The sequence below is a fragment of the Sus scrofa genome, chromosome 7 (assembly GCF_054392235.1).
Source record: "Sus scrofa isolate SSC_HxYL_T2T_F1_AM1 chromosome 7, Sscrofa_HxYL_maternal_Yorkshire_Landrace_v2.0, whole genome shotgun sequence".
NCBI lineage: Eukaryota > Metazoa > Chordata > Mammalia > Artiodactyla > Suidae > Sus > Sus scrofa.
The window spans coordinates 107,628,547-107,646,443 of record NC_139389.1 but is presented as its reverse complement, the minus strand read 5'-3'; the positions used below and the strand labels follow the sequence as shown (position 1 = coordinate 107,646,443).

Genomic DNA, 17,897 nt, shown 5'->3' with positions numbered 1-17,897 from the left:
TCAGATGGTCATGCTTTATCATTTGTTCTGCCGGGCTCCCCCCCACTCCCCCACCCCCCACCGGCCCCATGAGGACACATCCTCAGTGGAATTGCTATAGTTTTCTCTGGTAACAATCTATTTTTTCATGGTGGAAGACTAGCATTTGGATATTTCAGGAACAAGTGAAAAGAAGGTTTGAAGGAAAGTTTCTGCATCTGAAACTGGTGGTTTAAGGAAATACAATGTGTCTATGCTGAGACATGGCTCCATCTTGGAGAAAGCAACAGGTCTGATGCAATACTTCTCGTAGGACAGTAACACATAGGATGCATTTAAAGATGATCACACACTCCACACAGCCTCTTCAGAGATAAAGCCTCCATGACACAGCACGTTTGGGACCCTCACACAAACTATTCTAGATCAGGGCTCCCTTCAAGACTGCTTCAAACCACAAATTGGAGTTCAGGTGGCTTTGTTGTATTGAACCACACGTCTTTCTAGAAGACAACACCCAGTGTCACTTACATGAGGAGAGAGAGATTCTTGAGAAAGGGGCTGAATGAAAAAAAGAGAGAACTTACTTCAAGCCCCACTTTCTTCACATAGCTCTTATTTTTCCTGCAGTTCCCACAGCCTAATATGAGGCAGTTCTTATACACAGGTTAGGACCAGCACATTACTCCTAAGTTAGCTTCTTATGAGAAACAATCCATGACAGAAAACACATACTCCACATGGCAAGGAGAACCCCAGACCAGATCAAATGATGGCTGGAGAGAAAGCAGCGGGAAACAGAGGGAAAGCTGGCCTCTCTTCAGCCACAGGGGGAAGAGAAGCCACAGGAGGCTTCTCACAAAGGCTCACAGTCTGATGACCATGGCTGAGGGCTGTCCGTGGTGAAGAAGGGGTGTGCCTGGCAAAGCTTCATTCAGAGGTGCCACGTGCCCACAGGCGGCTGCTCGGCTTTGTGCATTATCCAGCCGAACTGTGCAGGGCCTGAACTCTGTGGCCCAATCCACACAAAGGTACATTGAGACGAAAGGTAAGGCGGAAGGGAAAACACAAACCACCCATTGTGAGGAATCACTTGGATGCCCTCCTAAACAGCTGCCAACGGGACATGAGCTCATCCTCTCCACTGGCTGTTGGGGGCCCCTGCTCCCCTCTCCTGGCAGCTGGTTCCCCTCCTGAGTCTCGGTTCTCTCACAGCTGAGCGAACGGCCTTCTCCATCATAAACTGCATACACCTCCAGCTTTCGGCTATTGGTTAAATTCTGACTTACTGTCAGAGACAATGGGTTGTAGTTTTGATTTTTTTTTTTTTCCTTAAAAAAAGAAAAGAAAAACCAGGACAGAAAGTGCTTCAACAGCCATTTTACTCTTCTTTAATTCTACTGTCTTTGGGCACACATTGTATTTGCTGTTGAAGAAATGGCAACAGCAAGGCCAAGAGCACTGATTCATGACACGTTCTCTGTACCACACAAAGAGCAAAATCCTAGAATAACTGGACCGTCTGCTCCCACAACAGAGCTGCCATATTCACTGTACAGAAGTGCCTTGGAGGGGAGTGAAGGGAGAGAGAGGGAACAAGAGAGGCACATGGGGGCAAGTGAACCTACAGGTATGCCTACAAATTAGGAATTCGGTGGGAAACCTGGAATTTACCTACGGGTGGTAGAGAATCATTATGTTCCATTATTTCCAGAAGTTACTGAATTTGGAACCTGAGGTCAAGACTTTTAAAGAAGAAGCAACCTCAGGTAAGTTCAGACTGGCCTTGCGAAGAAATGGCACCATAGGTGGTAATGAGTTTCAGTGCTTGAGAACAAGAACTGTCAAAATCAACCTATACATCTGACTTGACTCAGGGGGAAGAAGAAAGTCTTATTTAAAAATGGTTAAGTCTGCAGCAAGAAAGTCTGAAAGTGAAAGTCTGAGCCCCTTTCCATCTTTCCACTTTGCTGCTGGTGCCTGCTCTCCTTATAGGATCTCCCGAGAAGGTTCAGAATTCAATACAGGTTTTATTAGGTTGACTTTCACCATGTAGTTTAAGATGAAGAGTCCTGTTTGGTTTAAACCGTTTCATTTAAGCTCTTGGTAATGATAGTCCTGAGAGTCTGCAGCGTTGGTAAAATCCACCTGTGACCAGTGGTCAAACTGCTGGTGGGAGCACAGCGACTTTTTGGCCCATCACTTGTCCTTGTCCTTGTCCCTCAAATCTGGTAGTTTTTGCACTGAGAGACTCAGTCCATCACAATGACATATGTTCAAAACCACACTCTGTAGACACCTCCTTCCAATGCCCAAAAGTGCAGGTGGTCAGGAAGACTTGGAAGGAAGCTGCAAAAAGGTCCAGCTGGGAATCCTGACTTTGTTAGATGTGGACACAGCAAAATCACCTTTGCTTTCCCCAGATTTTATTATAGCCAAAGGAGAAAAAATCCATGAGATTCTAACTGGAAATATGCTAGATATAAAATTGATGGAATGCTAATTGGTCCATAAAGGGTTGCACAAGATAATCTGTGGCAAAGTAGAAAACAAGCCCAAAGGTGATAGAGATTGGAAGAGCTGGCAACGCTTTCTTGAAAATGGCGAGGAGCAGTAATGTAAGGCACAAACCCTGTGGAGAAGAGGGGGAAAGACACAAATGCAAACATAATTATGCAAGTATTTAGTGCAAATCTAACTCAATCACAAGTCTTGGTTTTAATTTAGTTAACTGAATATGATCCTTTGAGGTTAAATTTTAGAATAACTATTTTCATTAAATCTGGAAACATTTATTTTTCCTTGAAACAGGATTCATTATCCATACAATGTTGCTATTTTATCTTCTAATTCTAGGTAGGGACTAGAATCTGAAAATAAGTAAAATTATTTGTGAAGACAATTAAACAATGCTGATATTTCTCCCTAAATTATTGAATTGACTGCTGTAAATTTAGGGTGGCTCACTAAAATCCCAGAGGTGAGGAACATTCTTTATGCCCTTTGGAAACAAGAGGTGCTCAAGGAGTAAATCAATCAAAGCTTGTGTGTAAAGCACATACTGCTTTCTTGTAAATACAGAGCAGCCAAATAATAGAGTCCATTTTTTACCCTAGTTACTGAGATACTAACTATAAAAAGTCTGGAGGCTGAACTTCACTTCAGGTTTATCCGGAATAAGAAATTTTCTTAAAAGATACAACACATCCAGAAAACTAACCTCAAAAGAGAAATAAACAAAAATTCTAACTGGTCATATTATCAACATAAATCAGAAATGTAATCACAAAACAAATGCATAAGTAAAGGCTTTCATCTAACCTCTCACCCGGCTTCACTTTGTAATATATGTCAAAGAAGAAGAAATCTGGAGTTCCTGTCGTGGGTCAGTGGTTAATGAATCCGACTAGGAACCAGGAGGTTGCAGGTTCGATCCCTGGCCTTGCTCAGTAGGTTAGGGATCCGGCATTGCCGTGAGCTGTGGTGTAGGTCGCAGCCAAGGCTGGGATCCCACGTTGCTGTGGCTCTGGCATAGGCTGGTGGCTACAGCTCCAACTGGACCCCTAGCCTGGGAACCTCCATATGCCATGGGAGCGGCCCAAGAAACGGCAAAAAGACCAAAAAAAAAAAAAAAAAGAAGAAATCTTGGGAGTTATTTATTTAAACCATAGTTTTAAAGGCTTCAGATTCACATTGTGGCACTGGAAGCGAAATCTCCATGGGATCATGCACTGTTAGCTCCTCTTGTCTCATACTTGCTGCCCAACGGAACACTGTCTGCTGTAGGTTGTAGTCTTAAACTCAAAACCACCACTAAACTCAGACTAAGTGAGGCTCTGCTTAGCCCTTTAAGACTGATCTAGCACAGCTAATTCCCGACATGATCTACGCTGCCGGGCTTGAAGCAAGTTCCTAGTCAGAGGTACTTACCAGAATTTCCTGGGGAACTTAAAAAAAAAAAAAATACACAATTAAGACAAATAATGTCTTGGGGCAGAGAGGCACAGTTTTAAAAGCTCCCAAGTGATATTAATACATAGCCAGATGGAAAACTACTCAGGTGAGGTCCAATTGTTTGTGTTTTTAAAAAGCTCTCCAGGTGATTGGAACACCCGGTCTAGTTGGCCTTAAAAGGACTACCTTTTAATCAGAGTTTTGAGATGAGGAGTTTGGACACGTTTTTGTCAGTGTATACTTACAATTAATATGGCTACAAAACAGGCAATGGTTGTGTTCCAGTCTCCACTGGCTGTTGCAGAAGCTTTACCAACCAGAACACTGTAGAAAATGAAATCTCCTAATCCAAGTTTTACTCCCCCTAAAAAAGGAAAGATTATAAATATAAAAGTCTGTCACTCTTTGCTATGGTTTCACAATTCGAAAATGTCAGTACGGAGTTCCCACGTTGGTGCAGCAGAAACGAATCCGACTAGAAACCACAAGGTTGCAGGTTGGATCACTGGCCTCAATCAGTGGGTTAAGGATCCGGCGTTGCCATGAGCTGTGGTGTACGTCACAGATGAGGCTCGGATCTGATGTTGCTGTGGCTGTGGTGTAGGCTGGCAGCAACAGCTTTGATTCAACCCCTAGCCTGGGAACCTCCATATGCCCTGGGTGCGGCCCTAAAAAGACAAAAGTCAAGAAAAAAAAAACATATATATCAGTGCCCCCACTCCATCCTACGGTGACTAAGAAGTCAGTAGATGACATCGTAAAAAATTAGGCTACAGCTAGGTTTTCCCTTTCTTTTTCTGTTTTCTATAACATGAGTTTCAAGTGCTATGTGGCTGGCTCCAGGATCTCAACAGTAGATACTGTTGTTATATATAAAAAATAACAATAAATAATAATTGTCACCTATTGAAAGCTTAATTTATACCTAACACACTTGTTCTAATAAATCTTCACAAGAACCCATGAGATAGGTATCATGTCCTTAAAAAAAAAAAAAAAAAAGCTTTACTGAGGTATAATTTATTTCATAAAATTCACCCATTATAAAATATACAATTCAATGACTGTAAAAAAGTTAGAGTTGTGCAACCATCACCACAATCCACCAGCTTTCCATCACCCTAATAAGACACCTTACGTCCATTTACAGTTAATCCCCACTCCCATCCCAGGCCTAAGCAACCACTGATCTGCTTCCTATCTCTATAAATCAGCCTTCTCTGGATATTGCATAGAAATGGTCTCTTTCGGAGTTCCCATCGTGGCGCAGTGGAAACAAGTCCAACTAGGAACCATGAGGTCGTGGTTTTGATCCCTGGCCTCGCTCTCTCAGTGGGCTAAGGATCCGGCGTTGCCATGAGCTGTGGTGTAGGTTGCAGATGCAGCTTGGATCCCACGTTGCTGTGGCTGTGGTGCAGGCTGGCAGCTGTAGCTCTGGTTTGACCCCTAGCCTGGGAACCTCCATGTGCCACAGGTGCAGCCCTAAAAAGAAAAAAAAAAAAGAAATGGACTCTTTTCAAGACGAAGTCTTCTGTAACTGGCTTCCTTCACGTAACATTTTTTGAGGTATTTATCCGTGATATTGCATGTATCTGTAGTTTGTTTCTTTTCACTGATGAATAGTTTTCCATTGTACGGATATACTATATTTTGTTTATCCATCTACCAGTTGATGGACATTTAGGCTGATTTGGATAATATGGATAATGCTGCTTTGGACATTAGTGTACACATCTTTGTGTGGTAAGATTGTTTTTTGGCCACACCTGCGGCATGCAAGTTCCCTGGTCAGGGGTCAAACCTGTGCCACAGCAGTGATGATGCAGGCTCCTTAACCTGCTGAGCCACCAGTGAACCCCATCTTTTCATTTCTATCTTGAAGACTCCTAGGCGTGGAACTGCTAGCTTATATGGTAAGTTTATGTTTAGCTTTTTGAGAAACTGCCAAATTGTCCTCCACGCTGGCTGTACCAGTTTATATTCCTACCAGCAGTGTATGAGGGTTCCAGTTTCTTCACTCTTCAGGCACACTTGGTGTGGCCAAGTCTTCCTGATTACAGCCATTCTGATTCATGATGTTGAGTAGCTTTTCATGTGCTTATTAGCCATGGTATTTCTCCTTTGGGGAAATGTCTATCCAAAGCATTTCCCTGTTTTTTAAATAGGTTATCTTCCCATTATGGAGTTGTAAGCATTCTTCATATACCCTAACTACAAATCCTTGCAATGATTTGCAAATATTTTCTCTATGGCTTCTTTCCTTTTTGGGGGGGAGGGGGGTCTTTTTGTCTTTTCTAGGGCCACACTTGCAGCACATGGAGGTTCCCAGGCTAGGGGTCTACACCACAGCCACAGAACATGAGATCCAAGCCGAGTCTGTGACCTACACCACAGCTTATGGCAATGTCGGATCCTTAACCCACTGAGCGAGGCCAGGGATCAAACCTGAAACCTCATGGTTCTTAGTCGGATTTGTTAACCACTGAGCCATGACGGGAACTCCTTCTTTTCCTTTTCTTAATGATTATCTCGTCTTTTCTTTTTTGCCATGTCTGCGACATGTTCCCAGGCCAGGGATCAAACTAGCACACCACAGTTGCAACCTGCATCACAGCTGCACCACAGCGGAATTTCCTATCTTTTTTTTTTCTTTTTAATTGTGGTAAAATACACAGTTTGATAGCATTAAGTACATTCACACTATTGTGCTACCATCACCACCATCTATCCACAGAACTCTTCTCATCCTGCGAAACAAACTGTATCCATTAAAGAGTAGTTTCTCCTTCCACTCCCCACCAGCCCCTAGAAACCACCACTGAACTCCCTTGTCTTTGGGTCTGACTACTCTAGGTATTTCATTCATTCAAGTGGAGTCATACAGCTTTTGTCTTATTATAACTGACTTATTTCACTTAGCATAACGTCCTGGCTTATCCACCTTGCAGCGGGTGTGGGAACTTCCTTTCTTCCTTTTTTTTTTTTTTTTTTTTTTTGGTCTCTTTTAAGGCCGAGCCCTCAGCATGTGGAGGTTCTTAGGCTAGGGGTTGAATCGGAGCTGTAGCCACCAGCCTATGCCACAGCCACAGCAACTAGGGATCCAAGCGGTATCTGTGACCTACACCACAGCTCAGCTCATGGCAATGCTGGATCCTTAACCCACTGAGCGAGGCCAGGGATGGAACCTGAATCCTCATGGATACTAGTCAAGATTCGTTTCAGCTAAGTCTCGATGGGAACTCCCTTTTCTTCCTTTTTAAAGCTGCTACATTTTGTTTATCCAGTCATCTGTCAATGGACACTTAGGTTGCTTCCATCTCACGGCTATTATGAACAATGCTATAAACACGGGTGTACAACTCTCTGTTCTCTTAATGGCATCTTTTGAAGTGTGAAAGTTTTTAATTTTGATGGAGTCCAATCTATCAATTTTTTTCTTCTATGAAACAGTGCTGTGTTAAGGAACTCTTTGCCCAACCCAAGGTCATGAAGTTTTTCTCCTACGTTTTCTTCTACGAGTTTTATAGTTTTACCACTTACATTTCAGTTTATGACCCATTTTGAGTTAATTTTTGATTGTGTGGGTAATGGTGTTGCATGTGGCTATCCAGCTGTCCAGGCACCATTTGTTGAAAAGAGTATATCCTTCCCCACCAAATTATTTTAGCACCTTTGTAAAAAATCACTGACCATAAATGTAAAGGTTTATTTCTTACATGCCTGTCCTCCTGCCTGTCTTGATTATTGTGGCTTTAGAGTAAAGATAGATATTAAGTACACCAAATTTTTCTTCTCTTTCAAAACTGTTTTAGATATTCTAAATTCTTTACGTTTCCAAATAAATTTTAGAAATTGACAAGCTGATCCTCAAACTTACACAGAAATGCAAAGGCCCTAGATTTTCTGTTGTCAAACATTACTTTTTAACCTTTCAAGTTCTTTTCAAAATGATACAATCAAGCAAGGGCTAAACTATGGATTCAAAACTATGTTTTGACTTAGGAATCCAACAGTAACCCATAAAGCTCTGCAAATGGCTTTCCCCTTTCTGGTTGTTAAGTAACTATTTCCTGAAGTTTGATCTCGGTCCTAAAAAGATTTTATTGCCAGGGTGAAAGAAACAACTCCCGGAAGACTGGGGCTGAGGGCCCTGAGAAGCACGGTCTGCTTCACATGTGCAGAAGAAAAAAGTCGAGTGCGATAGATAACATCTTACTGAGAAACCAATGTTCTTTTTAAATCATAGAGGCCAGAGTGAAGTCTTCCTTAGAGGAAAAAATAAACATTTGACCCATGAAATCCAATGCTATGAATTACACAGGCAGTTATCCTTTAACTTGCCAACCTTCTCAGACTGATGAATATTTTCACTAGTTTCAGGGGTGCTGAAGAGCCCAACTCTATTTTTTAGGTACTTGTGCGATCCAAGGCAAGTTGATTAACTTCTTTAATCCTCTAATTCCTCAGCTATAAGATGGGGGTTATGGAGTTATTTCACAAGGTTGGCGTCAGAGTTAAATAGAATACAGGAAAAGTTCTTGACACACACAGAGGCTAAACAACTGACAGTCTTATAAAGACTTGATCCCAAATATTAAGTGCTGTAAGAAACTAACTACAAGAAACTAAGTTTTTCAGAAAAAAATGCTACAGAAATGAACTTTTAAAAATAACACAGGAGGAAGTTCCCATTGTGGCTCAGTGGCAACAAGCCCAATTAGTATCCATGAGGATGTGTGTTCAATCCCTGGCTCATTCAGTGGGTTAAGGATCCAGCATTGCTGAGAGCTGAGCTGTGGTATAGGTCACTGGCTGACTCAACACCTAGGCTGGGAACTTCCAAATGCTGTACCTGTAGCCCTAAAACACAAACAAACAAATAAATAAAAATAACACAGGAGAAAAATTTTGCATTTATCTGATAAGACTTGTATCTAGAGAATACACAAAGAATTATTATAACTCAATAATAAAAAAATGATAAAAATTTTAAAATGGGCTAAGGACCTGAATAGATAGTTCTCCAAGGAAAATATATAAATGGCTAATAAGCACCCAAACGGATATTCGACATCATTAGCCATCAAGGAAATGCAAATCAAAAACATAATGAGCTACTACTTTATACCCACTAGAATGATTATAATAAAAAAAAGACAGATAATAACAAGTGTTGGAGAGGATGTGGAAAAACTGGAACATACACACATTGCTGGTGGGAATGTAAAATGCTGAAGACACTTTGGAAAACAGTCTGGCAGGTCCTCAAAATGACTATATGATTCAGCAATTCTACTCTAGGTATACGCCCAAGAGATATAAAAACACATATCCACACAAAAACATGTACAAAAATGTTCACAGCAACAGCATGTATAACAGCCCCAAATGGAAACAATTTAGCTGTCTATTAACTGATAGAAGATAAATGTGATATATCCATACAATGGAATATTTGGCTATAAAAAGGAAACCAAGTACTAATACATGCTACAACATAGATGAAACCTGAAAATATCATGCTAAGCGAGAGAAATTAGAACAAAGAACCATATGTGTTTTCATTTATACCAAATGTCCAGAACAGGCAAATCTATCAAGAGAGTGTATTAGTCGCTGTTGGGAGCACAGAGGCGAATGGGTACAGGGTTTCTTCCTGAGGTGATGCAAATGTTCTAACATTAGCCTGCAGTGATGGCTGCACAACTCTGTGAGTGTAATAAAAATTATTGCATTGTAATTTTAAATGAGAGGGACTGGAGAGGTGACAGTTAAGGAGTATGGGGTTTCTTTCTGGAGTGATGAAAACGTTCTAAAATTAGCTGTGGTTGGTGATAGTTGAACAATTCCATGCATATACTAATGCCACCACTTCAAGCACAGTATGTGAATTACATCACAATAAAGGCATCAAAAAATCAACAAAAATAATGTGAATCAGCTTAAAATTATGGTCACACTTTTTTTTTTTCTTGTCTTTTTGCCTTTTCTAGGGCCGCCTCCCTCGGCATATGGAGGTTCCCAGGCTAGGGGTCGAATCAGAGCTGTAGCAACCAGCCTACGCCAGAGCCACAGCAACGTGGGATCCGAGCCGCATCTGCAACCTACACCAGAGCTCACGGCAATGCCGGATCCTCAACCCACTGAGCAAGGCCAGGGATCAAACCCGAAACTTCATGGTTCCTAGTCGGATTCGTTAACCACTGCGCCACGAAGGGAACTCCCAGTCACACATTTTTTTGATTGAAGGGCTTATGTTTTTTTGTTTGTTTTTTGTCTTTTTGCCTTTTCTAGGGCCACTCCCACAGCATATGGAGGTTCCCAGGCTAGGGGTCGAATCGGAGCTGTAGCCACCAGCCTACACCACAGCTCATGGCAACGCTGGATCCTGCAACCTCATGGTTCCTAGTCGGATTTGTTAACCACTGAGCCACGAACTCTGGCTTATGTTTGTTTAAATAATAGTAATATTATGTCAAATACTATTCTTATACTTCACAGAATTCATTTTAATGGAGAGAGACATGTAGACATTTTGTTAGCCAAATTAAAACAGAGTTACTTAGGAAATGAAGAAGTAACCACTAGTTTTGTTCTTCAGGCACTTATTGAAGCAGTAAGCTATATTCTATAAGCAGAAGAGACTGACTGAATCAGTATATAAAACCAAAGAAAACTCATGTCGCTTAGGAATTTGTTTTCTTTAAACAGCTTCTTTTGACTTATTCACTCAAAATATGCCCCAGCCAAACAAGTAAAATCACAGCAATGGAAACTGCTTATGTTAGACGTTAGACATAAAGAATTAACAGTATTCCACTGCCAAGTGCTAATACTGAGATTGGATGCTAGTTATTTTATTGCTACTTGCTAACAGTTCTAGGTCTCCTACTCTTTTGTTTTTGTCAACTTTAAAAAATAATTTTAAGGAGCTCCCGTTGTGGCTCAGTGGTCAATGAACCTGACTAGTATCCATGAGGACTGGGGTTTGATCCCTGGCCTCGCTCAGTGCATCCAGCATTGCCATGAGCTGTGGTGTAGGTGGCAGACGCAGCTCAGATCCCCAGTTGCTGTGGCTGTGATGTAGGCTGGCGGCTATAGCTCTGATGCAACCCCTAGGCTGGGAACCTCCATATGCCATGGCTGTGGCCACCCTAAAAAGACAAAAAAAAAAAAAAAAAAAAAAAAGAATTAGACTGTGACACTTAGATTCATTTCATTTTGGGAGAGTTTGATAATGCAGCACCCAAAGGAATCCATGACTTTCCAATGTAGAGAAATGCACATACTTTCTTCTGGGTCCTCAGTGGCTGGGATGCTTCTGGAAAGATCCTGTACAGCAGATCGTGACTCAGCTGTAGAGTGATGAGGTCCCAGGCGACTGTCCCTCTGGGCTTCCCACTCTTCACTGAAGCCACCATCATCACTCTCTGTCACAGAGTCTTGTGATTCACCTGTGCCTTCAAGAGAAAGTGGAAATCACAGCTATACTATTTAGAAAAAAAATTTTTTTTTTGCTTTTTTAAAAAAATATTCAGAAAAATTTCTTAATACCTTTAAGAAAATTGCATGGGAACAATAATTACTTGTCACTGTAGCTAGTTGGGTTAGCTGGCTCTTCAACCACAAATCATGGGCTGCTGCAGTGCCCGCCAGTTGCTTCCTCAATAGCCCTTCCACCCCGTATCTCCCGAGGGCAGAGGCACGGTTTCCTTAGGCTTCCACCTCTCAGGCATGACGCCAGTGCTAAATCCTGACCCACCCAAGCTAAGCGTGGTCATCCCACCACCCCTCTCCACAAGGAAAGCTCTATGGCTGTGGGGGTGGTACCAGCTGACCTGTGGTGAGGCAAAGTCTGCTGACAATTTGGGGGAAAATTTTTCTCACTCTTTAAGAAGGAAGGAAGACACTAAATGGCCCCTTTCCTCCCCTGGATGTTTTCTTATCTGGATATGATGCCTGAAACTGCAACTGTCATCTTATGACCAAGAGGAGCAGTGGGCGGAGGACCAAGCCCCTATCGAAGGCTGGCAGAGCAGGAAGGCAGAAAGAACTTGGGCCCTTGATAGTATCAATGAATCATAAAATCAGCCATACAAAGTCCTATATCTCAAGACTTCTGGACATGTGAGAGAATACATTTCTTCTGATCTCTGTGGCTGACAGCACTCACTAACTGACGGCACTCACCGCAGGCTTCAGTGACTAAGTTATAATAATAATAAACCACTCTGGGGGCTGCGGGAGGAGCGAGTGAATTTTTTTATGGGCCAGTCATTCCGTTACAATGACTCAGTATGACTGAAAACTGTGAACATACCATGATTGCTCTGAGAAACTTCCACACATCAAAAATAAATAAGTTGATAATACTTTTCTTTTTCATTTATTTTTTATAAAAGTCATACATGTTCATATATATTTATCAATTTACTATGAATAAATGAAGCTTGCCTACTTCAGGCCTCTCACTTACATGGACTTTTTTCTGAAAGAGGCTTGCATTTTTTTTTTTTTTTTTTAATGGCCACACCCGTGGCATATGGAAGTTTCTGGACCAGGGATTCAATCTGAGCCACAGGTGCGACCTACACCGAAGCTGCAGCAACACCGGATCCTTTAACCTACTGGGCTGGGCTGAGGATTCAATCCGCACCTCCGCAGCAACCTGAGCCACCGCAGTCAGATTCTTAACCCACTGCACCAACTGCATTCCCACTGAGAGCCCCACGGGTCATCCAGCTGCTCCTCACTTCAAGGCCCTTGCCCACGATGCTTCCTCTTCTAGAAAGCTCTTTTCCCACTCTTCAGCTGCCCATCTCCTATTACCACTTCCTCAGGGAAGCCTTCCTGACTTTCCAGAGTAAATGACTTCCTCTACTGCAAACTTTCACAGCAACTTAACACTTCTCCCTTGCAGTGCTTATCACAAACCGAATGTTGAACATGTGTGTCCCCGTATAAGCCCCACGGGAGCAGGATATCTTGTTCAGTGATATATATCCCCAGTGCCTACCAAAATACCAGGCACACAGTCAGGTGCTCAATCAACATTTATCCAAAGAAGGAGTTCCCATTGTGGCTCAGCAGGTTAAGAATCTGACTAGTATCCATGAGGATGGGGGTTCAATCCCTGACCTCGATCAGTGGGTTAAGGATCTGGCGTTGCTGTGAGCTGTGGTGTAGGTTGCAGATGTAGCTCAGATCTGGTGTTGCTGTGGCTGTGGCGTAGGCTGGCAGCTGCAGCTCCAATGCAACCCCAAGGTCTGGGAACTTCCAAAAAAAGGGAAAAAAAACCATTTGTCAAAAGAATAAAATCCTGATGTACTGAAACCACACTTCTATGCATATGTATGTGTGTATATATACACATAAACATAACAGACTCACAGACAACTAGCCTTTCAATTTTCTTTAGCTTAACACAGGTTAACACAATAACCAGCCTTGCAGCAACTGTTTCCTATATTTCCCACTTCTCTGCTAGGCCTACTTTGGTCTAAATGCCACCCTGTTCTGCTGCTTTGCTCACTGTAGAATGGGCCTAATACCTGTGGGTCCCAAATATGAATTCCTAGTTGAAAGTGTCCTCCTGGTAGTTACCCAAACGCTAAATCAGCAGTTTTCTTGGCTCTATAAAACCTAACCTCAGAGTTCCTCATCATGGCTAATGTATGGTTCGATTCCTGGCCTCGCTCAAGGTCCAGCATTGCCGTGAGCTGTGGTGTAGGTCACAGATACGGATTGGATCCTGTGTTGCTGTGGCCGTGGTGTAGGTCGGCACCTGTAGCTCTGATTTGACCCCTGGCCTGGGAACCTCCATATGCCTCAGGTGCGGCCCTAAAAAGACAAAAGACCAAAACAAAACAAAACAAAAAAACCTAAACTTCCTTTTCTGACAAACAGCACCTCAGTTAAGTCCCCTTTTCTTCTTTGAGCAATCTTTACTCTGCCTCTGTTTGCCAGCTTCCTCCTAAGATTAGCCCTTTGTTTTTCTTTTTTTTTTAAAGTTTCCTTTATTTTTGACGGTTGATATTGTGCTGTTATTCCTTAACTCTTTCAAATTACAACTCCTCCTAACTCGTGTTCAACTTAGCATCTTCTGTATTTTAGTATCTACACGGGGGCCTTGCAATCTCCCATCCTAGGTCGTCATTATCATCCCCCTCCGCAAAATCATGTCCACCTGGAATATTCTATCTTCTCAGCATAAACATTATCATATCTCAAATCAAGTTATATTAAAGTTACTCTGGCCTTGTCAGACAAGAGATTCTCTTTTTTACATGTTGGAAGAAAGTACATATTTCACTTTTTATTTTATTTTACTTTTTAAAAATCATAGCCTCAACTTGAACCTTTTCATGCTGGTATTAATGGTGTTTAATGGCAGAAATTCTTTTTTTTTTTTTTTTTTTTTTTTTTTTAGTGATAATGATAGAAATTCTTAACCGAGCATGCCTTGGCTGTACGAACTGGGTTTAGAGCATGTGAACTCAAACATTTATCTGTGTTTGCTGGGTGTTACCACAGCTTGGAGAGATCCTGAAGAGTTCATGATCAGAGAAGGCAGTTAAAGTCACTGCTTCTTAACTCATCATCCGTCTACGACAATGACTGCTCCCCCCAAACCAGGAAATTACCAAATAAAAGTCACCTACTTTGTGCATTATAATTGGAGTTTTTGGATACCTTCCTTTGGGCTTCTGGGTCTCCTTCTGCCATATTCACCAACCACACCATTGTTGCTGTTGAGAAAGACAAAAGTCCGGGTAAGCACTGGAAACAGAAGGAAAGCTCACAAATAGATAGCAGGCAAATACCTCTCTACGCAAGTCACCAAACTTCTTAATGTCACCTTAAGAATCCTTAACAATCAGAAATAAATGTATATTAAAAACCACAAAAGCGTCTTTTTGATTTTAGTACATGAAAGAAAAAATTCTGAAACTGGATGTTGGCTTTAGCTTCCAAACTGCAGCTGCTATTGTAAAACTGTCCATTGTCATTTACAGTCCCTGCAAAGTAACCAGAAGGAAAAGTGTTCACGCCAGCAACAATTTCATTGAAACAACAGCTGGACTAGTTGACTATCCTAAAATTGTGTGAATTCACTGATGAAACTTACTTACTGGAACTAAATCAGAGGACAAATTGGGGCTCACAAAGCATCAGATGAATTATTATAAAGATATGAAGTAATAAGTTCCTTTCACATTACCTCTCACTTCCAAGATTTTCAATAATGCTAAATTGTGCTATATACAGGGAATAACGGGAAAATGGCTCAGCTGTAATGAATCTGACTAGTATCCATGAGGATGTGGGTTTGATCCCTGGCCTTGCTCAGTGGGTTAAGGACCTTGTGTTGCTGTGGCTCTGGTGTAGGCTGGCGGCTACAGCTCTGATTCGACCCCTAGCCTGGGAACTTCCATACGCCTCAGTTTCAACCCTAAAAAGACAAAACAAGACAAAATAACTACATGTACATTAAAAACACCTGTGTGTATGGAGCTGGTGTGAACTTCCTGGATGTTTGTGGTAAAGGTAATGCTGCTTCCCTCTCGCTCTCCTTACCTCCTATTCTCTTTACCAGACAGAGGTTTTTACTCACCTTTATCACCATTCTTCCCTCTTTCACTAGCTGTGTTTTTGTTTTTGTTTTTGTTTTTTCTTTTTTCTTTTTTTGCTTGTAGGGCTGCACCTGCAGCATATGGAGGTTCCCAGGCTAGGGGTTTCATCAGAGCTACAGCTGCCGGCCTATACCACAGCCACAGCCACACCAGATCAGAGCCATGTCTGCAACCTACACCACAGCTCATGGCAACGCCAGATCCTTAACCCACTGAGCAAGGCCATTGAGCACACCCTCATGGATCCTACTCGGATTCATTTATGCTGTACCATGATAGGAGCTCCAAGCTGTGGGTTTTTAAATCTACATCTGTGCTGTGCGTGATAATTTCTTTAGTCTTTTAACATTTAAAAAATGGTGGCATTCCTACCGCGGCAAAGTGGGTTAAAAATCCGACTACAGTAGCTCAGGTGGCTGCAGAGGCACAGGTTTTATTTTTATTATTTTTGGTTTTTTAGGGCTGCACCTGTGGCATATGGAAGTTCCTAGGTTAAGGGTCAAATCGGAGCTGTAGCCACTGACCTATGCCACAGCTACAGCAACACAGGATCTGAGCCATGTGTACAACCTACACCACAGCTCATGACAATGCTGAATCCTTAACCCGCTAAGCAAGGCCAGGGATTAAATCTGAGTCCTCCATGGATAGTAATCAGATTTGTTTCTGCTGAGCCACAATGGGGACTCCAGAGGCGCAGGTCTGATCCCCGGCCCAGTGCAGTGGACTAAAGAATCCAGTGTTGCCACAGCGTAGGTCACAGCTGTGGCTCAGATTCAATCCCTGCCTGGAAACTTCCATACGCCACGGGTGCAGCCATAAAAAGAAAAAGAAAAAAAACAAAGGAACATTTAAAAAACTGAGAAATAACTAATATACAGGAAAGCCCATAAAACATAAACATCCAGTTTAAAGCAAATACCTCTGCACCTGTTACCCAGGTCAAAGAATTCAAGAATGCCTTGCCTCCCCTGTTCTCCTCCCCAGGCAGCTCTTCAAAGCAGTAACTCTTATCCTTAATTTTACAATACTTATCATTGTTTTAAAAAAACTTATTTTGGAGTTCCCGTCATGGCACAGTGGTTAACGAATCCAACTAAGAACCATGAGGTTGCGGGTTTGGTCCCTGCCCTTGCTCAGTGGGTTAACGATCCGGCATTGCCGTGAGCTGTGGTGTAGGTTGTACATGTGGCTCAGATCTGGCGTTGCTGTGGCTCTGGTGTAGGCTGGCAGCTGCGGCTCCGATTGGACCCCTAGCCTGGGAACCTTCATATGCCGCGGGAGCGGCCCAAGAAATAGCAAAAAAAAAAACCTTATTTTGAAATAATTTTAATTTGACAAGATAAGTATAAAAAGAATACTGGGAGTTCCTGTGTACCCCTCACCCAGCTTCTTCTAGTAAAAACATCTTCTATAACCACGGCACATTTATCAAAGAAATTCATATTGGTACAGTACTATGAACTGAACTTCAGATTTTGTTTGGGTTTCACTGGTTTTCCACTAAAGTTCTTTTTTTTACTGTTGTTCCAGGATCTACTGCATTTAGTTGCCATGTTCCCTTAGTCTCTTCCAGTCTATGACAGCTTCCCAATCTTCCCTTGTTTTTCATCACCTTGAAACTTTGAAGAGTACTGATCAGAAATTCTATACTATCCTTGCTTTTCTTTATAATTTTCCTCTCTTAAGTATATATCCCTGAACAGTACAGTTTAGTTTTGCCTGTTTTGAATTTTATATAAGAATATATACATTCTTTGCATCTTAATTTTTAAAATTTAAAATTTTCTTTTTGGGGGATTCATCTGTGATTTCGTGTGTCGTTGCAGTTCATTTCCTGGCTGAGTACTACTCCATTGTATGACTCTACTGTATTATAATAATAACAGAACAATGGCTATAATTGAACCATTTTACATTTGAAAACAAAACCAAAAAACCAAAAACTGCATGTACATTAACCCTCTGACCCAGCAATAGTACTTTCAGGAATTTACCTTAAAGGTACACAATGATACAAAAATATTATAAACATGTGCCATACAGGGTAACAGCAGAAACCAAAACCCAGCAGCAACTTGAGTCCAATCCAATAATGATAAGTAATTTTAAACAAGACACTTGGCATCATACATGGAATTATTACAAAGATCTCAATATAAATGTTATACGAAAAAATAGTATATACAAATTTTTTTTACAGAGTAAACCCTTTTTCTGAGTTTAAAGCATACATGCTTAAGGTTGTGGCCGACTGAAAGGCGCCTTCTTCATCCTTTCTACACCCACGCTCTTGTCAAGACCTCACGAAGACTGGAATGTAATTTTCCT

General features: G+C 41.7%; 1 protein-coding gene across 3 annotated transcripts in view; it reads right to left on the bottom strand.

The window, feature by feature from the left end:
* Positions 1–1,344: 1,344 nt before the first annotated feature.
* The window catches only part of PSEN1 (presenilin 1), an 87,442-nt gene continuing 70,889 nt past the window's right edge, over positions 1,345–17,897 (bottom strand). For 2 of the 3 annotated variants that reach the window (XM_005666340.4, XM_084966832.1), the window contains 4 exons: positions 14,595–14,681; positions 11,223–11,393; positions 4,179–4,297; positions 1,345–2,611 (listed from right to left, as the gene is read on the bottom strand). In XM_005666340.4, coding sequence (XP_005666397.1) covers positions 2,456–2,611; positions 4,179–4,297; positions 11,223–11,393; positions 14,595–14,681 — 533 coding nt within the window. In that variant the 3' untranslated portion in view covers positions 1,345–2,455. 3 annotated transcript variants of the gene reach the window in all.